The 21,694-nt window shown below is 39.3% G+C and overlaps 1 protein-coding gene across 9 annotated transcripts in view; it reads right to left on the reverse strand.

Annotated features, from left to right (window-relative positions):
• The window catches only part of EPB41L2 (erythrocyte membrane protein band 4.1 like 2), a 199,151-nt gene that overhangs the window by 13,949 nt on the left and 163,508 nt on the right, over window positions 1-21,694 (reverse strand). For 5 of the 9 annotated variants that reach the window (XM_079781290.1, XM_079781291.1, XM_079781293.1 and 2 more), the window contains exons 16-21: window positions 19,302-19,355; window positions 18,541-19,104; window positions 16,557-16,679; window positions 14,607-14,705; window positions 12,862-12,942; window positions 8,243-8,353 (exon numbers count right to left, since the gene is read on the reverse strand). In XM_079781290.1, coding sequence (XP_079637416.1) covers window positions 8,249-8,353; window positions 12,862-12,942; window positions 14,607-14,705; window positions 16,557-16,679; window positions 18,541-19,104; window positions 19,302-19,355 — 1,026 coding nt within the window. In that variant the 3' untranslated portion in view covers window positions 8,243-8,248. Of the gene's footprint in view, window positions 1-8,242; window positions 8,354-12,861; window positions 12,943-14,606; window positions 14,706-16,556; window positions 16,680-18,540; window positions 19,105-19,301; window positions 19,356-20,643; window positions 20,812-21,694 lie in introns of all 9 variants that reach the window. The other 4 variants (XM_079781297.1, XM_079781296.1, XM_079781295.1 and 1 more) reach the window with 2 other exon arrangements.

Here is a 21,694-nt window from a genome sequence, read left to right on the forward strand (position 1 = left end):
TGCCAAATTGTCCCCCAGGAAATATTACTAATTTATACAGCAGCATATGAGTATATTTTCCTCCCACCACCTCCCCAACACTGGTTTAAAACATAAACTTTGGCAGATTTATAAGTGAAAACTTGTACACTGCATTTTTCATTGATATTGCTTTAAGCAATAGTGATGCTGAACATTTTTGTTTATGTTCACTTAGTTTCTATGTGGTTTACTTGCTTAATCCTCTGCCCATTTTTCTACGGAAGGGTTTACATTTTTTGATGGCACATAAGAGTTCTTAATAGGAGATCGAAGTTGGCTGCCGAGGGGAAGGCAGGCTGCAAGATAGTGTGTGAGTGAGAGAACGAAAGGAGAGTGTGTGGACATACGGAGAGTGTCTATTTGTGAGTGAGGGACAGCTATATTCCAAGGGACTGTTGGGGACTGCCGGACCAGGCTCCCCTGGCTGGGCAGCCTCCACTGCTGCTAAAATCTCTCCCGGAGTGACCGGCTCTGCCGCAGAGACCGCGCCATCTTGAAGGGGAGAGTGGCTGTGATCGGAAGCCTAGCCTTACCTTCAATCGGGAAGAATCTGATACCACCCGGGACCCTACAACCACAACACCCAGGGACCAGCTGCGAACCCACAAATACCGGGTCTCAAGCAGTGTGAATACGTGGACTCATTTGAGCTCTGCACCTTCTCACGGAAAGGTCAGATTTCGCCCAGAGAAAGGTGAGGTCTATGATCCAGGCTGAAGGGAGAAACGTGTGCAGTGGGATCTAGAAGTTCAGAGGAAGTCTGTGCCCCACAAAATCCGTGGACGTTGGGGCCAGCATAGTCCGTGAATGTGGAAGGGGGTCCACAGAGCTGCTGGCAGAAGGGAACTCTAGAAATCAACCCATAACTGGGCTGGGCACAAAAAGGCAGCCTGAAGCTTTACCAGTAAACTGGCTGTGCTGTGCCAGGGGAAAAATACATGCACAGAAACGTGAGCAGAGTCGCGCACAGTGCCGGGGAGAAAAAGTTGCGAATTCGTGCACTTACTCTGGCTCTTTTTTCTCTTTTAATCCTTGCTTTTGATTACTAAGCCCAGTACATAGGATCACCCAATTAAAAACACTCTCAGAGACTGCAGGGAAAAGTTGTTTTTGTGGATTCTGGGGATCAGAGCAGGGAGAAATGATCAGAAAACCAGCTCTGGGGCAGTCCATTCCCGCAAACCAGTATTAAGTGCAGAAGGGAAAACAAAAACGAAATACTGGGTAGAGAGGACTTATAGCCCCGGATGTCAATACAGAAACAGTACCACACAGGGGTTGAATCACAAACTGACTCTTGTGTAAATACAACCAAAGGCAGGCTGAGTAACAAAGAAATACTGCCTGCTTGAAAACAAAATTGTAGCTTACAACACAGAGGAGCTGTGGAACACAGGGAACTTCAATACTGTCCTGACTACCTGATAGGAAACAGGTGTGCCAAACAGAACAGTAGAGGAAGTGAATGACCTTCACTACTGCACATTTTTATTTTTTATCTTTTACTTAAGAAACAAAATTTTTTCTCACTTTATTTTACCTTTTTAATTATTATATTTTTATTTTTAAATCAGTATTATTACTACTACAATTTTACCTTTCTTTAAGTTTCATTTTATTTTCTCTTTATTTTATTTTATTTTATTTTGGGATTAGTGTTCTACATTCTACTTTCATTTTTCCTTTAGCATCATTTTACTCTATCTCAACTTTACCTTTATGCCAACACTCTCTTCCTCATTTTTCCCCTTTTGTTGTCCTGTTTCTCTTACCCTATTCCTGCTTTAGATTTTCCCTATTACTTCTTTTTACCCCGTTAAAAATTCATCCTACTTCTATATCTAATTTCTGATCCCCTGCTCCAAGTCCATACACACTTCTCTCTTCTCTATACAAATATTTTTTCTCTCTTCCCTTTTTGTTGTTTGTTTTTTGTTCTTTTTTTATTTATATTTTTATTTTATTTTGTTTTGTTTTGCCCTTCTTTCTCTCTGTCCTACTGTTGTTGTTAGTTTGATTGTTGATTAGATTGGTTTTTTTCTTTGTTTGTGTGATTGTTTCTCTCTCTCTCTCTTTTTTTTTTGCTTCTGTTTTTCCTCTCCTCACTTGTTATTAGTTGTTGTTTGTAGTTTGCATTCATATCTGGGTGTTAGTTGTTGTTCTATTGGAGTTTTCTCCCCATATAAATAGTTTTTCCCCCTTCTTTTTTATTCTCTTTCTTTTCTCTCTTACTTTTTTTCCTTCTTTCAATATCATTTTTGCACTGTTTTTTTTTTTTAATCCCCTAATTCTCTTTTCTTTGGTGGTCACCTTGATTTGGTGTTATAAGTATCATGAATACATTTGTGTTAAGTGTCTTGTGCGTTGTGCCTTGTTGTGTTGTATTTTGTGCCTTTAAGGCAACACAGGAGAGAGAACACTACATAAGCAGACACCTGGAGAGGAGAGATCATGGGGAGACAAAGAAACAGCCTGCATTTAAAAGAAAAGGAGGCATCACCAGAAAAGGAAGTAAACGAAATGGAGGCAAGCAATATGTCAGAGAAAGAATTCAGAGAAATGGTCATAAGGTCGCTGAAAAGGTTGGAAGACAATTTCAACAATATGTGTAAGAACCAAGAGGAAATGAAGAAGAACCAAGAAGAAATGAAAAATGACATCACTGCAATAAAGAACTCAATAGAAAGCGTTAACAGTAGACTAGAAGAAGCGGAGGACTGCATCAGTGAGCTAGAAGACAAGGTAGGAAAAAATACCCAAGCAGAGCAGCATCTAGAATAAAAGCTTAAAAAACAAGAGGAGAGCCTAAGGGAACTTTGGGACAACACGAAACAAAACAACATCCGCATAATAGGGGTTCCAGAAGGAGAGGAAACTGAGCAAGGAATAGAAAACCTGTTTGAAGAAATAATGACAGAAAACTTCCCTGATATAAGGAAGAAAAAACTCACATAAGTCTAAGAAGCTCACAGAGTCCCAAACAAAATGAATCCCAAAAGACCAATGCCAAGGCACATTATAATTAAATTGGCAAATACCAATGACAAAGTAAGAATCTTAAAAGCGGCCCGAGAGAAAAAGTTACCTACAAAGGATCCCCCATCAGACTAGCGACTGATTTCTCAACAGAAACACACCAGGCCAGAAGGGAATGAAATGAAATATACAAAGTCATGCAAAGCAAGGGTCTAAATCTAAGAATACTGTACCCAGCAAGGCTATCAACCAAAATTGAGGGGGAAATCAGGAGCTTCGCAGACAAAAAAGGATTAAGGGAGTTTATCACCACCAAACCAGCAATGCAAGAAATGCTAAAGGGTCTGCTGTGAAAAGAAGAAATAGGAAGTGAAGAAGTAACACAGGCATAAAAAATAAAAATGGCAACAAACAAGTACCTATCAATAATAACTTTAAATGTAAATGGATTAAATGCCCCAATCAAAAGACATAGGGTAGCTGAGTGGATAAGAAAACATGACCCATATATGTGCTGTCTACAGGAAACCCACCTCAGAAAAAAGGACTCACACAGACTGATGGTGAAGGGATGGAAAAAGGTATTTCAGGCGAATGGAAATGAACAAAAAGCTGGGATAGCAATACTTATATCTGACAAATTAGATCTCAAAGTAGCCGAAACCGGTTTGGCTCAGTGGATAGAGCGTCGGCCTGCGGACTCAAGGGTCCCAGGTTCGATTCCGGTCAAGGGCATGTACCTTGGTTGCAGGCACATCCCCAGTAGGGGGTGTGTAAGAGGCAGCTGATCGATGTTTCTAACTCTATCCCTCTCTCTTCCTCTCTGTAAAAACTCAATAAAATATATTTTAGATCTCAAAGTGAAGGACATAACAAGAGACAAGGAAAGCCACTTCATAATACTAAAGGAAGCAATCCAACAAGAAGATATAACTCTGGTAAACATATATGCACCCAATACAGGAGCACCCAAATACATAAAAAAACTTCTGGAGAATATCAAGGGAGAGATTGACAGCAATACAGTCAAAAAAATATCAATCCTAAATGACACACTAGATCAGATGGAATTAATTGACATCTTCAGAACATTTCACCCCAAAGCCACAGAATATACATTCTTCTCAAGTGCACATGGATCATTTTCAAAGACAGACCATATATTGGGACACAGGCAAAGTCTCTTCAAATTCAAAAGATAGAAATCATATCAAGCATCTTCTCAGATCACAGTGGCATAAAACTGGAAATCAACTACAATAAAAACAATCCAAAAAAATCAAACACATGGAGACTAAATAGCATGCTAGTAAAAAAATGACTGGGTTACCAGAGAGATCAAAGAAGAAATAAAAAGCATTATGACAACAAACAACAATGAAAACACAACAATCCAAAATCTATGGGACACAGCGAAAGCAGTCTTGAGAGGGAAGTTCATAGCTCTAAAAGCCTACTGCAAAAAACAAGAAACAATGGTAATAAATTACCTAACCCTACAACTCAAAGAGTTAGAAAGAGAGCAATAAGAAAAGTCCACTGTAAGCAGAAGGAAGGAAATAATAAAGATCAGAGCGGAGATAAACAACATAGAGACAAAAAAACAAAAACAAAAAAACAACACAATACAAAAGATCAACAAAACCAACAGCTGGTTCTTTGAAAGGATAAACAAGATTGATGAACCTCTAGCCAGGCTCACCAAGAAGCAAAGAGAGAGGACCCAAATAAACAAAATCAGAAATGAAAGAGGAGAAATACAAAGGATTGTTAAAAAATACTATGAACAACTCTCTTCCAACAAACTGGACAACCTGGAGGAAATGGACATATTCCTAGAAAAATACAACCTTCCAAAACTCAATCAGGAAGAATCTAAACATCTCTACAGGCCAATAACTATGGAAGAAACTGAAGCAGTCATCAAAAAGCTTCCAACAAACAAAAGCCCAGGGCCAGACGACTTAGTTTTACCAAACATTCAAAGAATTAAAACCTATCCTCTCAGACTATTCCAAAAAATTCAAGAGGAAGGCACACTTCCAAGCTCTTTCTATGAAGCCAGCATTACCCTAATCCCAAAACCAGATAAAGACACCACAAAAAAAGAGAACTACAGGCCAATACCCTTAAAGAACATAGATGCTAAAATCCTCAACAAAATTCTAGCAAATCAGATTTAGCAATACATTAGAAAGATCATACACCATGACCAAGTGGGATTTATTCTGGGGATGCAAGGATGGTAAAATATCCGCAAATCAATAAATGTGATACATCACATAAACAAACTGAGAGACAAAAATCACATAATCATATCAATTGATGCAGAAAAAGCATTTGACAAAATCCAACACCCTTTCTTGATAAAAACTCTCAGCTAAGTGGGAATACAGGGATCACACCTCAACATAATAAAAGCCCTATATGACAAACCTACAGCCAACATCATACTCAATGGACAAAAACTAAACTCATTTCCCCTATGAACAGGAACAAGACAGGGATACCCACTTTCACCACTCCTGTTCGACATAGTACTAGAAGTACTAGCCATAGTGATCAGACAAGAAGAAGAAATAAAAGGCATCCAAATCGGAAAAGAAGAAGTAAAACTGTCATTATTTGCAGATGACATGATACTATACATAGAAAACCCCAAAGACTCCATAAAAAAACTACTAGACCTAATAAATGAATTTGGCAATGTAGCAGGATACAAAGTTAACACCCAGAAATCTATGGCCTTTTTATACACCAATAATGAACTCACAGAAAGAAAAATGGAAAAAAACACACAAAAAAACAATTTTATTTACCATTGCACCAAAAAAATTAAGATACCTAGGAATAAACTTAACTAAGGACGTAAAAGACCTGTACTTGGAAAACTACAGGACATTGAAAAAAGAGACAGAGGAATACATAAACAAATGGAAGAACATACCATGTTCATGGATTGGTAGAATCAACATCAGTAAAATACCTAAAGCAATCTATAGATTTTAGATTAGTATTGCATTGAATACTATTAAAATACCAATGCCATTGGTATTTTAATAGTATTCAATGCAATACTATTAAAATACCAATGGCATATTTCAAAGATCTAGAACAAACTCTACAAAAATTCATCTGGAATAAAAAAAAGACCCCGAATAGCCACAGGTATCCTGAGAAAGAAGAATAAAGTTGGAGGGATCACAATACCAGACATCAAGCTATATTACCAAGCCACGGTTCTCAAAACTGTCTGGTACTGGCATAAGAACAGACATATAGACCAATGGAACAGAACAGAGAACCCAGAAATTGACCCAAGCCATTATTCTCAATTAATATTTGACAAAGGAGGCAAGAGCATACAATGGAGTCAAAACAGTCTCTTAAATAAATGGTGCTGGGAAATTTGGTCAGATACATGCAAAAAAATGAAACTAGATCACCAACTTACACCATACACAAAAACAAACTCAAAATGGCTAAAGGACTTAAATGTAAGACGGGAAAACCATAAAAATCCTACAAGACTCCATAGGCAGCAAAATTGCAGACATATGTTGTAGCAATATCTTTACAGACACAGATCCTAGGGCAAGAGAGACTAAGGAGAAAATAAACAAATGGGACTACATCAAAATAAAAAGCTTCTGCACAGCAAAAGAAACCATCAACAAAACAACAAGAAAGCCCACTGCATGGGAGAACATATTTGCCAATGTTATCTCCAATAAGGGTTTAATCTCCCAACATTTACAGGGAACTCATACAACTTAATCAAAAAATGGGCAAATGATCTAAATAGACACTTTTCAAAAGAGGACATTCAGAAAGCCAAGAGACATATGAAAACATGCTCAAAGTCACTAATCATCCGAGAGATGCAAATCAAAACAATGAGGTACCACCTCACACCTGTCAGAATGGCTATCATTAACAAATCAACAAACGACAAGTGCTGGAGAGGATGCAGAGAAAAAGGAACCCTCTTTCACTGTTGGTGGGAATGCAGACTGGTGCAGCCACTGTGAAAAACACTATGGCGTTCCTCAAAAATTTCAAAATGGAACTGCCATTGGACCCAGTAATAGCACTTCTAGGAATATATCCTAAGAAAACAGAAACACCAATCAGAAAGGTATTTGCACCCCTATGTTCATAGCAGCACAATTTACCATAGCTAAGATTTGGAAACAGCCTAAATGCCCATCAGCAGATGAGTGGATTAGAAAACTATGGTACATCTACACAATGGAATACTACGCTGCTATAAAAAAGAAGGAATTCTTACCATTTGCAGCAGCATGGATGGAACTGGAGAGCATTATGCTAAGTGAAATAAGCCAGTCAGTGAAAGAAAAATACCACATGATCTCACTCATTTATGGATAATAAAGAACATTATAACCTGATGAACAAAAAGATAGATACAGAGGCAGAGAAGCATCTAACAAACTATCAAATTACAGCAGGAAGGCTGGGGAGGGGGATGGAGGTAAGAGATCAACCAAAGGACTTGTATGCATGCATATAAGCATAACCAATGGACGCAAGACACTGGGGTGTGGGGGGGGGTGCGAGATGAGGGCATGTGCCAGGGGTAGGGTAGGCCGGGGGAAGGTCAATGGGGGGAAAAAAGGAGACATGTGTACTACTATTTGTAATACTTTAAACAATAAAAAAAAAAGAGTTCTTAATATATTCAGGATACTAATCCTTTCTCTGCCAGGCATGTTAAACATTGTCATTTATTCTACTTTTGTTTTTGTTGGTTTGCCTAAAGTTTTACATAATCAAGGAAATCTTTTCCTTTCACGGTTCATTCTCTGATATACCATTACTAATGCCTGTATTAAAAGAATTTAACTCGGCTCTCTCATTGTGCCTCTTGCAATAAAATCCCTCATCTAAATGAAGGCAACAGCACCTTCCTCAAAGGGTCATTGTGAACATTAATTTAGATAACTGTACTCTTGTGCTTTTAAACAGTAAAGCAACTTATCAATGTCAATTACTTGCAGTCCTCAATTCCTGCCAGTTATTAACACCAAATGCCCCGTGGTGGAAAGTTTGTAATTCTATCCAGGCAACCTGAGCAGATGGACTTGGGGATAACACAGTCTGGAAAATCAAATGGGACTACAGGAGAAAGACACCGACATAGAAGCCCCTTTCACATCCCTCAGCAGGTTCAGAACCACAGAACAGTCACGAGAAAGGCCCCGGACAGCACAGGCTCTCTTACCTTGACTTACTCTTCCCCTTCGTCCAACTCAGTTTCCTTGTGCACCACCACTCTCGTGACAGACATGTCGGGGTGCTGCTCTCTCGCTTCCCTGATGGCCTGGGCCAGCGCCTGCCAGGGTCAGGAGAGAGCACTGTCAGTGGAGGAAAGGGCTCCTTTCTCAGGGTGGCCAAACACATGTTACTGAGCACCTGGGACTCCGCCTCTGCTCTTTGAGGAAGCAGGAAGACTTGAAATGGGCTCATTGTTCCTTTTAGAGGCTGCTTCTCATTTCCCCAGAGTCCCCATTTGTCCAGGCTACTTTCAAATAATAATACATGTGGAAGAAGCAGGCTGGCTCTGAATCCCAGCCGTGCCCTCACCGCAAGACCTGGGAAAACAGATCTGCTCTGACCTTAGCATTCTCACCTATCACCCGAGATTAAATGCTCAGGCTGCAGAGAGCATGTTAAGGTCTGTTGTAAGGATAGAAGGGATGGTGTACAGCATACAGCATAGAGCTTACCCTGCACACTCAAGTGACACTTGCTATTGCCCAACTGCCTGAAACCCCAAGGTGTAGAACCAGGTCTCACTAACCTCTGTCCTCTTGGGCTCTCAGTAATTGTTTGAGTAAAATGTTTGTTGAACTGAAAAATGTTGCAGTAAAAATATCTATAAACTTGTAAGGCACAGAACAATGAAAACCCATCAATGATAGTGACACTCAATCAATACAGCTTAAGACCAGAGTAGAAAGATCCCTACTTTACAGCTGAAAACAGTGACGGGGCAAAGGTTAACCGATCTTTCTGAAGGCCATCCTGCCGGGGGCTGCAGGGCAGGAGTGGACCTCAGGGTGCCCTCCCACTGGTTCTCCTCTCTGGACCTGCTGTGAACAGCAACAAGGTTTCCTGCAATGTATCAGGAAGTGCTGTGGCCAAGTGGAAAGATCCTATTTTTTGGAGGGGAAAGATTTTTAAAGTAAGTATAAGAAAACACCACAGAAGAATACTCAAAATCTAGAACAGATCTCTGAAACAAAGAAATTCTACCAGGCTAGAGAGCAGGTAAAACAGTAAATCTAGAACAGATCTCTGAAACAAAGAAATTCTACCAGGCTAGAGAGCAGGAAAACAGTATGCTGCTTTTCCTAGATGTATATTTTCCTACCTCGTAAGGAAAATATACATCTAGGAAAAGCAGCATACTGTTTCCTGTTGCTGTCAACTGCCTAAGGGGACAACTGCATTTCTTGTTTGGAATATAGTTTCTGTCAGCCGGAAGGTTACTGAGCAAAACCCGGAGCCTCATTCCACACAAAAGAGGTAAGCCTCAAAAGAAGAAATGGTTTTTACGCCAAAAAACTTTGCACAGAAGCTTGGAAGTCTCTTGGGGGTGCTTAAGTTTCCATTAGGGGGCAATCTCGCACACCCCACCTGTGTCAGGACAAAAGCCAAGTCAGACAGGGACCAGCCTCCAATTTGAGTAGCAGCTCCACTGCTTATCTGAAAAGCGGAGCAGGAGAACCGGAGGGCAAAAGTGGAGTGGGGCGAAGAGCAGGGATCTTCTCAAAGAAGGTCAGAAGGTGCTTCTGTGTATGGACCACAATTCAAACAGGAGTATATATGTGTGTTTAGAGAAAAGAGGGAGATTAGGACAATCAAATTGTCTACCCATGTTGGTCTGTGGAATCCTAACTGGGAAGGATTGGAACTTTGATGGAAGTCAGATGTAGCCACAGGTAACTTATCAGATACTTTTAGGTTTGTGTTCACTCCAAAGATCACATTAAAACAGTGTAATTGTTAAAGCGAAAATACAAATTATGTTCATGGGAAAGTAACACATGTGAAGCATGCTTTAATTAGAAAAATAGACAGGCCCGGGCCGGGTAGCTCAGCTGGTTAGAGTGTAGTCCCACACACCAAGGTTGCGGGTTTAGTCCCCGGTCAGGACACATACAAGAATCAACCAATGAATACATAAGTAAGCGAAACAACAAATCAATCTCTCTCTCCTCTCTCTCCTCTCTCTCCTCTCTCTCTCTCTCTCTCTCTCTCTCTCTCTCTCTCTCTCTCTCTCCCTTTCTCTCTCAAAATCAATCAATAAATTAAAAAATTAGCAAGTAGAGAAACTAAAAAACTGCTATAGTCATCTTTAAACAGTCAAAATCCGTTTGCCATTCGTTCCTTTCATTCCATGATATCAGACATGTAATTAAATAATTTAAATGTTACTTTATTATAGTAATAATAGACTGTGAGAAAACATATCACATTGCCAAACTGAGAAGTTATTTTCTTAGAACTGGGTTTTGCTCAGTAACCTTCAGCTGACAGCTGACCGAGGAGCAAGGGCCAGGTCATTTACGCATCCCCAGTAGAGAGATGAGTGTCAAGGACTGACTGGCACAGGGTAAAGAACCCGCAAAGCAGGTTTTGATGAAAGCATGCCTCTTTAATTTGCCAGCACAAGAGATTCCTTTTTTCCTGTCTTGCTCAGATGAAGCAATTCCTTCCACTATGAAGATTCTTTGAATGTAGGCAAGGAGCTGAAAAGGTGTCAATGATATTAAAGTCACTACATAATCAACGTCAGTTTTGGGCAGAGAGGTGGTTTCTCTCCTTTAATTTCAAGTAATTCTGTCATCTCATCATAGGTTTTAAAGGGTAGGTGAACTCATCATGAGCTTCTAGTGACAAGCAGACCAAAAGCCACAATTAAATTTAATCAAAAAAGTGTATGCCATCTTATGATGAGACATGAAAAAGTATAAAAGTTGCATCTCTATTCTCATCATTTGGATATCTGACCTCAGTTTTAAAATGGGTTGAAGCACATCATATGAATGTGAGGTGTGTACTCACAGCAAGTTAATGCTGCAGCCATGTCATGACTGTTTTCACTGTTAGAGTTACGAACATGTGCTACTTGGGATCTTGCATTTCATTCTGAGTTTCTTCTACCTGCCTTTCAGAAGCAGTGTTGCCTAGCTTTGCGTTTTCAGTTAAAGCAGGCCAAAGGACAAAAAGAATGCACATAAAATAAAATCTGAGAGCAATCCCTAAGAGACAATAGTGGCTTTTGAAAGCCGGAAAGGTCTCTGTTCACAGAAGACAGAGTGTAAAAGAAACAAAGGCTGGGAGAAGACCCAATTTCCATTATCCACCACAGAAAGTGGGCTCCTGCTAGCACGCTGCAGGGATTAACAAATGCTTGCTGAGTGAGAGTCCTAGAGCAAAGGAGCGAGAATACCTTTGCTCTGACTTAAGGTCAAAAGAACTCAAGATTGTACAGTGAACAGAGGCAGAAAAATCCTCTACATGGGAAACTGGAGGCTTGGTTTCCACGCAGGTAATTCCCTCTCCAGTGGTAAATAGGCTCGTGTGCTGGTCATTCACTAGGAATCTGCGCTCTTAGGTCAAAATTCAGAGTCAGGGCAACCCTTCAACCTCTAATAATTCAAGGAAATAAAAAAATACATATGTAATATGTAAGTAAACCCTGTTTACAGGGACTTAACAAAAACAGTAATTTCCTTAGAGGGCATAGCAGAAAATCTATTTCTATTTCGGTCATATACAGTGGGAGACTTTCTTACATGAGAAATTCTGTTCTCTAAAATTCTCTTTCCTGAATTCAACATTGCACTCGAAGCTGGGTAACAAACATTTGTTCCTCCTCTCCAGCTGGTTGGTCAACTGAACATTTCTTTTTCTTTTCTTCAAGTTGTTGTACAAGAAAACAGCTTGGCCCAGCCAGTGTGCCTCAGTGCTAGAGTGTCAACCTATGAACCAGGTCACGGTTTGATTCCCTGTCAGGGCACATGCCTGGGATTCTGGCTCAATTCCCAGTGCAGGAGGCAGCCAATCGGTGTTTCTCATCATTTATGTTTCCCTCTCTCTCTCCCTCTCCCTTCCTCTCTGAAATCAACAAAAATTTTTTTTAAAAGAAAAAGAAAAATAGCTTGGTCTTCTTTAAAGTTGAGTTAAAATCACTCAGAAAATAATGAAACAAAAACTTATCACTTGAAACTGCTATCTAAAATTAAAACTACTCAAAGTCTCCAGCAGTTCTATTTACCACCTGCTTTTAAGTCATGAATCCTGCTCAACATCAGAAAGGAAGGACAATTATTTCAATTTTTTTTCTGAATACATATAAATTTTCACTTTGTAAAAGACCTTAGATTACTTTCCACCATCCCTCAATAATAGTAATAATTAGTAGTAAACAACCCAATTTTCCGAATGCTATAAAAATTTCTTATAAGTTCCTTAGTAGCTTAGTTTTTGGAAGTCAGTATCATTAAGCTGCCATTCATTTTTAAATCACTTATGACTTGCCTTAAACCAGGCCCACATGAAAACCTAACAACTGCCAGGAATCCCCAGAATTATTTTGACCCCAAAGTACACAGAAAGCCAATGGGAAATAAAAAGCAATCCCTATTTTAAGCAGATTCAGAGGTAGGAAGGCTGAAAGGACAGGTATGTCCAGGCCGTTATCCCACACTTAGGATTCAGCCAGGAGGCACGGGGAGGAGGAGTAGGATATACTTTATGTGACATGATGACAGGCACAAAACTTAGAAAATAAACATGGTCAATTTCAGAACCAGAACCTCACGACTTTACCTGGTCATGGTCAATATCTGTATCTCCCGTGATCACAATGCGTTTCTCAATTCTTGTTTCAGATATTCCACCTTTTATCGTCTAAAGATCATAAAGAAAAGAGGGGGAAATCAGTAATCACTAAAGCTGTGTACACACAGTCAGGAAAAACAGATGGGGCACACCTAGACCTTCTGACCATTGTAAGGCAATGCACACTGAGCGGGGAAGGCTGATGTTCTGGAAACTTTCCTTATTTTTAAGCTCAATGGGGAATCCTGTGGTTCAAGTTATAGCATCCATAAGTTCCTCAACTGAAAGCAACCTTAAAACCTAATGTATCAAGATGCAGGTGACACTGAGAGGGACCAGCTGCCATTTAATCCACATGGTTCCACTGGGACACTGTTAGAACTTCCTGAGTCTCTTAATTCCCAATTGGTCAATTTTTTAAAAGGAGAAAAAATAATTATTTGGTTTATGGAAAGTTATAAGGAATTCTAACTATTTCAGTATCTTTAGGTTTGGAAATTGCTTGATGTTATCATTTTGTCTGCTTAATTCTCGTCATATAACTCTATTTGGTGATTTTGTTTCTTTCTTTGGTTTAGTGCATTAACAGAAATAAAGAGGACTTGGATTTGGCTGCATGAGGTTGGTATGTTCATTCAATGCTGTGATCACAGCTTCTGCATGTAGTTGTACGTGCGCACGTGGCACATGGCTGACAAGGCCATGTGATGGGAAGTGCAGGCAGGAGCTCCTGGTTGAACTGCCACTCAGTCACCGGTTTAGAGCAGCTAACATAACAGAGCCTGGGCCCTGACGCTGAACTGACGCTGAAAAGATCACATGCCTGCAACATCCTAAAGAGACAAAGAGCAAATCCACATGGTCCTGAGGAAGCACACACCCATGTTTGGAACTCTGATAAATGTATACACTAAGTCACAGTGGCTGCACTTCATCATACGAAACAAGGCTATCACTTGCCTTAATAACTGCATGTGCTTTAAAATGCTCAGCCATACCATCTCTCATTTATGTGTCATTTTTTAATTTACAAAGTTTTTTGTTGAAATAAGGGATATGGAATGCACAAAGGATACATTTAAGACCTTCAGGCACTAACCAAATATGAGAAGTAGAAACAAAAGGGATTACTGGAAAATAAGGCTGGAGTTAGCAATCTGAGGACTGTGGCAAGCATGAAAATCACTGAGAGGGCCCAGGGTTTCAGTGGGTCCCAAGTGGGACCACAGTGCTCACACTTCTAACAAGTCAGGCTGCTACTAATCCAGAGACCACACCTTCAGAATCTCTGGTCATCTGATGCTAAACCAGTTAGAGAATGACCTTGAGACACACCCCAAGTCAACACACTAGTATCGTAAATCAATGAGGGGACGTTTATATTATTTGAAGAACTTGTTGAAAATGCTGAATGATAGTCAACATTCACTTTGTACTTTCTAATAAACCTGTGCTTCCACTTTTATTAAATTCTCTCTGTTCCTGTAGCTGTCTTAGGTATAGCTATTCATAACATATTTTTACCCCCTTGCACTTTACGAATTGCAATTTGTTTTAAATACATTTGTCAATGGAGCCCAATTTTCTTGGATATTTTAAATGTCTGCATGTTTATTCCACTGGCACTGTCTATGTATTACTTTGAAGTGTGTATAGGAACCAAGAAACAATTCAGAAAGGATCCTGTTTACATTGTACCGTCCTCTCCCTGGGATTCCCCTGGACTGCTTTACCTTAGTGATGTGTGTGGTAGTGGTTGTCGACACGGAATCAGATGTGATGGTTTGTGCAGTCAGTAATGTGCCCGAGTCACCAGCAGCCCCGCCATCAATCTTTGGGTAGTTGGGGGAAAAATACAAAGCAATGCTTAACTTACATTATGTTGTCATAGAAGATGCCCTTCCCATCAAATGTGCATCTTTTAAAATCTTTGTAGTTGGCAGAAGATGCTGTCAGCCTTTTCATGTTTATAGTGGTAATTTACTGACCAGCATTGGCTGACATTTAAACAGAGTAAAATCAAAGACTAAATGCACGGGAAGAAGCAAACCCCAGACACACAGAGACAGAAAAAAGAAGAGTGGAAATAGGAGTTGGGCCTGAAAGCTATGGGGGTCATGAGAGAAGTTGACTGAAATCCATTTGTATAAATTGAAAAAGAAACCAGAGAACCAGGCAGAGACGTTGCCACAGTGACCAGAAGTGCTGGTTTGTTATTTAAGCACAGGTGGGTAAAAATAGATAAAACGTTTTCTCAGATTACTAAGCAACAGAACCTAACATCATTTGGTTATTATGCTTATCTTTAGAATTTTAAACAACACTTTTCTTGTAACAGTTTATGTGTTGTGAGTACATATGTGAAGATATATATTTCAATAAGTATGCATGCATGTGCACTCTCTCTCTATATATCTATATCTATTTTATCTAAATATATATATATACAATATAAATTTATATTATATATATATATTATATATATACATATATATAATATATATAATATAAATCCTGTGCAGATAACTAAATAAGTTTTCATTTGTTTGCTTTGATACTTTTCTGGTAGAAAGTTCTAGAGTTTACTGGTTAAATACAGCAAATTAATAGTTTTAGTTTACACTAAGATCATAAACTAAATGTTAGTGTAAGGTCACCATATAGTATATTTGCCTCCTGTTTCCTGACATAAGGAAATAACTGGAAGGTCCAGAGCCCTTCTTACTGTAAGGTAAGAGGAAATCTCTCTCACATTTGGTTCATGCAATGTATCTCTTCACAAGGGCACTCACCACCATAGAAACAGGCGGGTACCTGCTCTCCCACCACACCCATGCATCAAAAACCTGTTTGTGTGCATGTGGGCTCTATGCACGTTCAAGACAGCATATCTAAATAATGTTGAGGAATGCTTCACATTACATGCTTTAAAAATATTTCAAGAGGGTAATAACCTGCCATTTTTCACCATGGCACAATCCTACTATGAACACTAAATTTCTCAGTCAAGAAAATAGTTGTCCAAATTTCTAAACAGTTCCGTTTGAAATGATACTTTCCCTTTTTCTGTTACCCTTAAAATTAGATATCTTAATGATTATCTCAAATATTTACAGAATCAATGTCTGAATACTTAAAATCAAACATACATTTGTTTAGAACAGTTATCACATTTACGTAAGAATAATGACATATGTCTTCAGAAAATAATCCCACGTGAAGGAGAAGCACAAATGTGTGTGCACATGTATGTATACTTGCAAGCAAGAGTTGTCTGGATCTGTCTTCATGGGGAGGGATGCCTAAATCCTACTAATGCACAAATTACATCATATCCCATAAACTCTGTAAGATGATCATTTCCCAAGTATACATAAACAATCCTAGATACTTTAAGCCACAAATGGCTTATAATACTAGTAATATGAACAAGATTGGTACTGCCTGTCTTCAATAATCATGTGTATGCTTCCTCCCTGAAATTACTGGGTCACCAATTTGATTACAGTTCTCTGTCTCAATCTAAGAAGCAACATAACAAGTTATGTTGTTGAAGTACAATTATGAAATGGAGATATAAAAAGGTACATCAAAGTTAGAAACATGTAAACTAGGAGAAGACAGATGGAGAGATAAACAGACTAAGTGAAAAAGAGCTCAGTCCAAATCTAGAGCTTTCGTACCTGTGGAGACTCATATGTGATGGTCTTGGTTTCCGTTTGAACAATAGGGACTTCCTTGGTGGAGATTTCTGTCCTTTGTGAGGCATCAGAAATTGTTACCATCTCTGTCTTTACCACAGGCGGCTGAGGTGGAAAGGAAGATGAAAATAAATTCTAGAGGTAATGTAGTAAAGCACTTAATGGAGCCTTCAAAAATAATTGTAAGAAATATGTATATCCACACACACACTCATTCACAAAAGAAAAGAGTAAAAGCAAATAATCTAAGAAAAAAGACACAAAAGAAAAACACTTTCCTTCAAATATCACATACATATATACACATGTATGTATATATGATAAGAATAAATTAACATAATGGCTTCATAAATTATGGTATGCTTCAAATTATGATATGCTTCAGATTATGATGGTCCCCAAACTACTTACGTGTCAAGCCTGGTATACAGTGATATATAAACTTTAGCTTTGGGTAAGTAATGATAAACTTGAAAACACAGAATGAACTATGTGAAGTGACCTGCCTCGATTTTTACTGCAGTTTAAAGAACGACATGATTTGTATGAAGGCTTGTTGTCTTTAACTGGCACACCATCTAGGTAGGCTAAGATTTGCTCTTTTCTTCAAAAAGCCTTTTCTGCTCTATTGACAAGGAGATTCCATTTTCAGAAAGATTACCTTCAAGTCTTACTGTTTCCAATTATACTTGCCTAAAACTTGCAGTGTTTCTTCTCTATTAGCTAAGTTAAACTGTTATACTATATCTAGGATTAGTCCACGAATATGATATTAATGCTTTGAACAATTAAACATTAAAAACATTAAAGGAGGTTCACGGCCCATTAACATGGTCTGCTGAGCATGTATGTTTAATACAACGCCAGACTAACTACTACCAGCAAAATACTACCAAGTGTAATGTAAGGTAAGTGTGGAAAATAATAGAGCACTTCAGGACTTGCAAATGTGTTCTTTGAAGAGAACCAGGAAGTTTAAAAGTGATATAATAAAAATCCTTTTAATTATTTCAAGACAAAGTCACTTCAAGATTTTCCAGCTCATCAAAGAGAGAAAATGTGGACAATCCCTGCACTGTGGGCAGCTCAACTTAGAATGAAGACATATTCACCTGGAAGTTTGCCTTCCCTCAACAAAACTTTAACTTCCAATTCAGAGACACTGCACCTAGAGACCAAGACTTTATCCAAGAAGAGTGAAGTAAGTTCTCTATCTTGAAGAGAAAAAAGAAAAGACTGAAGTACCCTGTAGATAATCCACAGACCATATGATCAGCTTGCAAATAATCCAGAATTGATGATAGGACAGAATGAAAAGAGCACTATAATCTATTAAACAGCCTCTGGCTGCCTAAAAGGAAAGAATAGGATTTAACCAAACCATACAATCCCCAGAATCTAAACAGAAATCACAGTGGTATTCAAGAAATATTGTTTTAATCACTGCCAGATGTTGAATTCAGAGCACCATGGTAATCAGGGCCTGCTGCCATTTCTAAAACTCTCAAGCTGAAGAGGCAATGAGCCAAAAAATCAAAGCCAGTCACAGCAGCAGCACACACACTCACACTGACCATTTTCCAATAATGCATATACAATTTTCTAATTAAACCAACAAAAAAGGCATTAAGTATGAGGAAGCAGTGCAACCAAAGACAAAAAGTTGAAAACATCTAAAACATGCAAAGAAAAATTTAGATGTGAAACAAGAATGGAAAAATGATGTGGGTTGTAGGAGAGTTTACTGGATCAGGTGATTCAGTTGCAGGAAAGGAGCTAGCAACCTTGACCAAGCTGGCAGAAAGTCTACAAAGCAGTGCTTTCCCCTTCCTCCCATGAGATCAAAGTCAGAATCTTGCTGAAAAAGCTGAGGGAGAGTTGGGAGGACAGGAGAAGAAGAAAAGCAGGTGTTCTCCACCTGAGAAATAGCTCCAGAGTTTAGCTCCCGCTTGAGTCTCCCATTTACCTCTGAACAACAAATAATTTGTGGCAAAACATCAATGTCAACATGAGACACCTCTCCGTTAACTTTATGTTGCTCGTCCTCTGTGTCTTCGCTCACATCTTGCTTAAATGCGCCTTCGTGTACACTCTTCTCTGCAGGTATCTTAGGGGCATCTACATGCTCCTGGGTCACTGTTTCTACTGTGCTTACACTGGCCCCTGCGTGTCTGCCTGGGCTGGCTTCTGGCACTGCGGCCTCCCTCTCTACTACCTGGGATGCTTGGCTGGGTTCTTCCTCCACCTCTTCTTCATCCTCCTCCTGCTCTTCCTTTATGGTGCCCTCAGTCACCCGGTGGTGGGGCTGGTACTCGCCCACATCTTCCTCCTCGCTCTCACTGCTGCTGCTGCTCTCAGAAGACAGGGAGGTGGAGTCTTTCTGTGTCAGAGGTTCCACCTTACGGATGTCCCCAGGACCACTCCCGGGTGATAGCTCTTTACCGTTCATTTCTTCTGTGATTACTCTTTCGTCTTTCCCAACCTCTGCCTGTTTCTTCTCCTCCACTACATTCAGAGTCTCATGTGAACTCTGCACAAAAAAGAAGCGGATGAGGGAGAACAAAAATATATGAATAAATAAAAATGACGGAAACCCAAATCAACTGATGGTAGGTTCATGTCATGGAGGAAAACAGTGATGGTTATGATGGCTGACTGAAAGGGAAGCGGGGAAACGTGACGGGTCAGAAGCGGCAGGCAATGGTGTTAACATGGAAAGGGGAGAACCTTAACAGCATCACTGGCTCCAACGCAAGGCCCTTCGGACTCGGGAGCGCGTTTCTGTGAAACAAAAAGCAACCGAGGACACAAATCAATAAAGTTTTACCTTAACACCCACTAAACAAACATCTGACACTGCGAAGACAGAACAGTACGAATCAACATCCACAAAACCTTTGCTCAAGGTCACATGAAAGACAAGACAGGTAAAAAGCTTACACAAGAAAGCAAAAACACAAAACAGCCAGCATCTTCCCAAAGAAATAAAGTGCTTTTATTATAGTTTTATCTATTAGCTCTACTCGTATAATTGAAAAGACAGGGGAAAAAACTGGAATTATACCAAAGCTTACTGATTATCTTAAAGTATAAATTTTAAAATTATAAAACCTATTCAACAAACAGTCTTGGTCTTAATCAGATTATGAAGCCTGTCTGAAACCCTGACTCCTAAATGAATATAGTATTAGTAAGATGAAACTTTTGTTTCATGCTGGCTCATTTAAAAACACAGCTTTAACTGGCAAAATTATTGTTGATCTCAGATAATATAAAAATGTTATTCCAAAATTGGCTATTAACATCCAAATTAGATTACAAATTAACAAACCGGGTACATGACATTAGGGTGGATGTCAACAATGATCCCAAGTATTTTCTCTTAGAATTTAGCCCCCCTACTAGCATCTTTGAAAACCTAAATGAACCAACTTTGTTATTTGAGATGCTCACCCTTTCTCCCCTGCAGACGTTTACTCCTTGGGAGTGAATTTACTCTAGTAAGTAGTACAGTACCTAAATGTTCATTATTATTATATGTCGGTACATTATTATTATTATTACTTAACTTCAAATGTTCAGATGGGTTCTGCCCAAGTTCAGGGAATTCCTTAAGTTCATTTTAAAAAAAATGAAAACAATTATTTCATTGACTATGGCAGGCATCTCAGATTTTTCCATGTAAACAGTTTTTAAACGATAAGCCATCAGAAGATGCCTGAAAGACACTTGGGTTTTGAATATTTTTAATTCTGGAAACATACTTAGCTTCTTTCCTTGGTTGAGGGTTTCCCTCCACATAACAACTCCAAATCTGGGCTTTAGTGTTTTAAATGATTCTCTGAATTTAGGTAGGTTTGGGGGAGAGGGGGCATCCAAAAGCAGGACAACATCCAATCTGTATCCTTTCCTTACATCCAAATTCAATCATTATTTCATGAATGTTTTTCCCAGGAAGAATTAATTTCATCAATGAAAGCACTGAAGGGAAGGGTTCCTGGATATTTAAAAAATAAAAATCACTCTCACATGTGGCTTGTAAAAACAGGGGAAACAAAGTAAAATGCACCTCAGGCAACTGTGAGAAGGGCGAGGAAGAAAGTGTTTCACAAGGTGCATTATAGTTCACACCAGTGCCCTCTGCTGTCCAAGTGATGGCTGAGGTGAAGGTAGCTTTCATGCTATCAGAAAAGCCCTTTTCACTAAACAAAATTGATGTTATCTCCTCTTCTAGGCTCTAGAGAGGTCAGAAAAGGAAGAGCAAAGAGTTACCAATAAGTTGGAACAGAGAGCAGTGACCTATTGAAAAAAAGGAAAGGTTATACAAGAATCACAGAACAGCATAATTTGAAAGAAAGATGAGGATTAGCAAAGATTCTGCAGCAGGTGCATGTGGCGGTTTGCCTGAATGCCAGCTTTCCACCCTGCTTGAGAATCGGTGATAGTTCTAACCTTTGAAAACAAGCTAAAGCTCCTTGGTTTGTCACTAAAACTTTTATCACAAACTGAGCATGGCCTACCCACCCATCAAACACTGTTTTGTATATTCTTGAGGCAGCTCTTCAGAGTAGGCCTCTTTCTGCACAGAAGGAACTCTTCAGTAGCCCCTCCACCTGAAATGCTTATTCCTGTGTCATAGCTTGGTGACCCTATCCTGCCTCCAATGCCCTTCTGAATTTCGTCATCTGTCTGAGGTACACCTAATATCCAATATTTTGTGCATGCCCTTCCCTAACCATTCCAGCTCCTACTAACTCTTCCCCTTTCCACATTACTTTGTTCACAAGTGATCTGATAGCAACCCACAGAAATTCCTTCAGACATGCTAAAATGCCATGGAATAAATAGTACCTTTTTCCCCCAATAAGAAACAGGTAAAGAAAAGAATTCGAAACAGGAAGACAAACTCAGGGGTGAAAATTCAGTGAGCAATGTTAAAATCATCTGTCCCTGAAAAACTAAGACAAATGTAATCTTCACATTTCTGGCCCTTAAGTGATGGTCCCTAAGCTGCACAACAGGAAAGTTGAGGACTGTCCAAAGAGTCACCATGAAGCACCCACTGCTCATAAGAGCTTAAAGATGGGTGGACGGATGGATGATTGGTTAGGTGGATGAAT

This window comes from Cnephaeus nilssonii, assembly GCF_951640355.1.
Source record: "Cnephaeus nilssonii genome assembly, chromosome: 9".
Classification (NCBI taxonomy): domain Eukaryota; kingdom Metazoa; phylum Chordata; class Mammalia; order Chiroptera; family Vespertilionidae; genus Cnephaeus; species Cnephaeus nilssonii.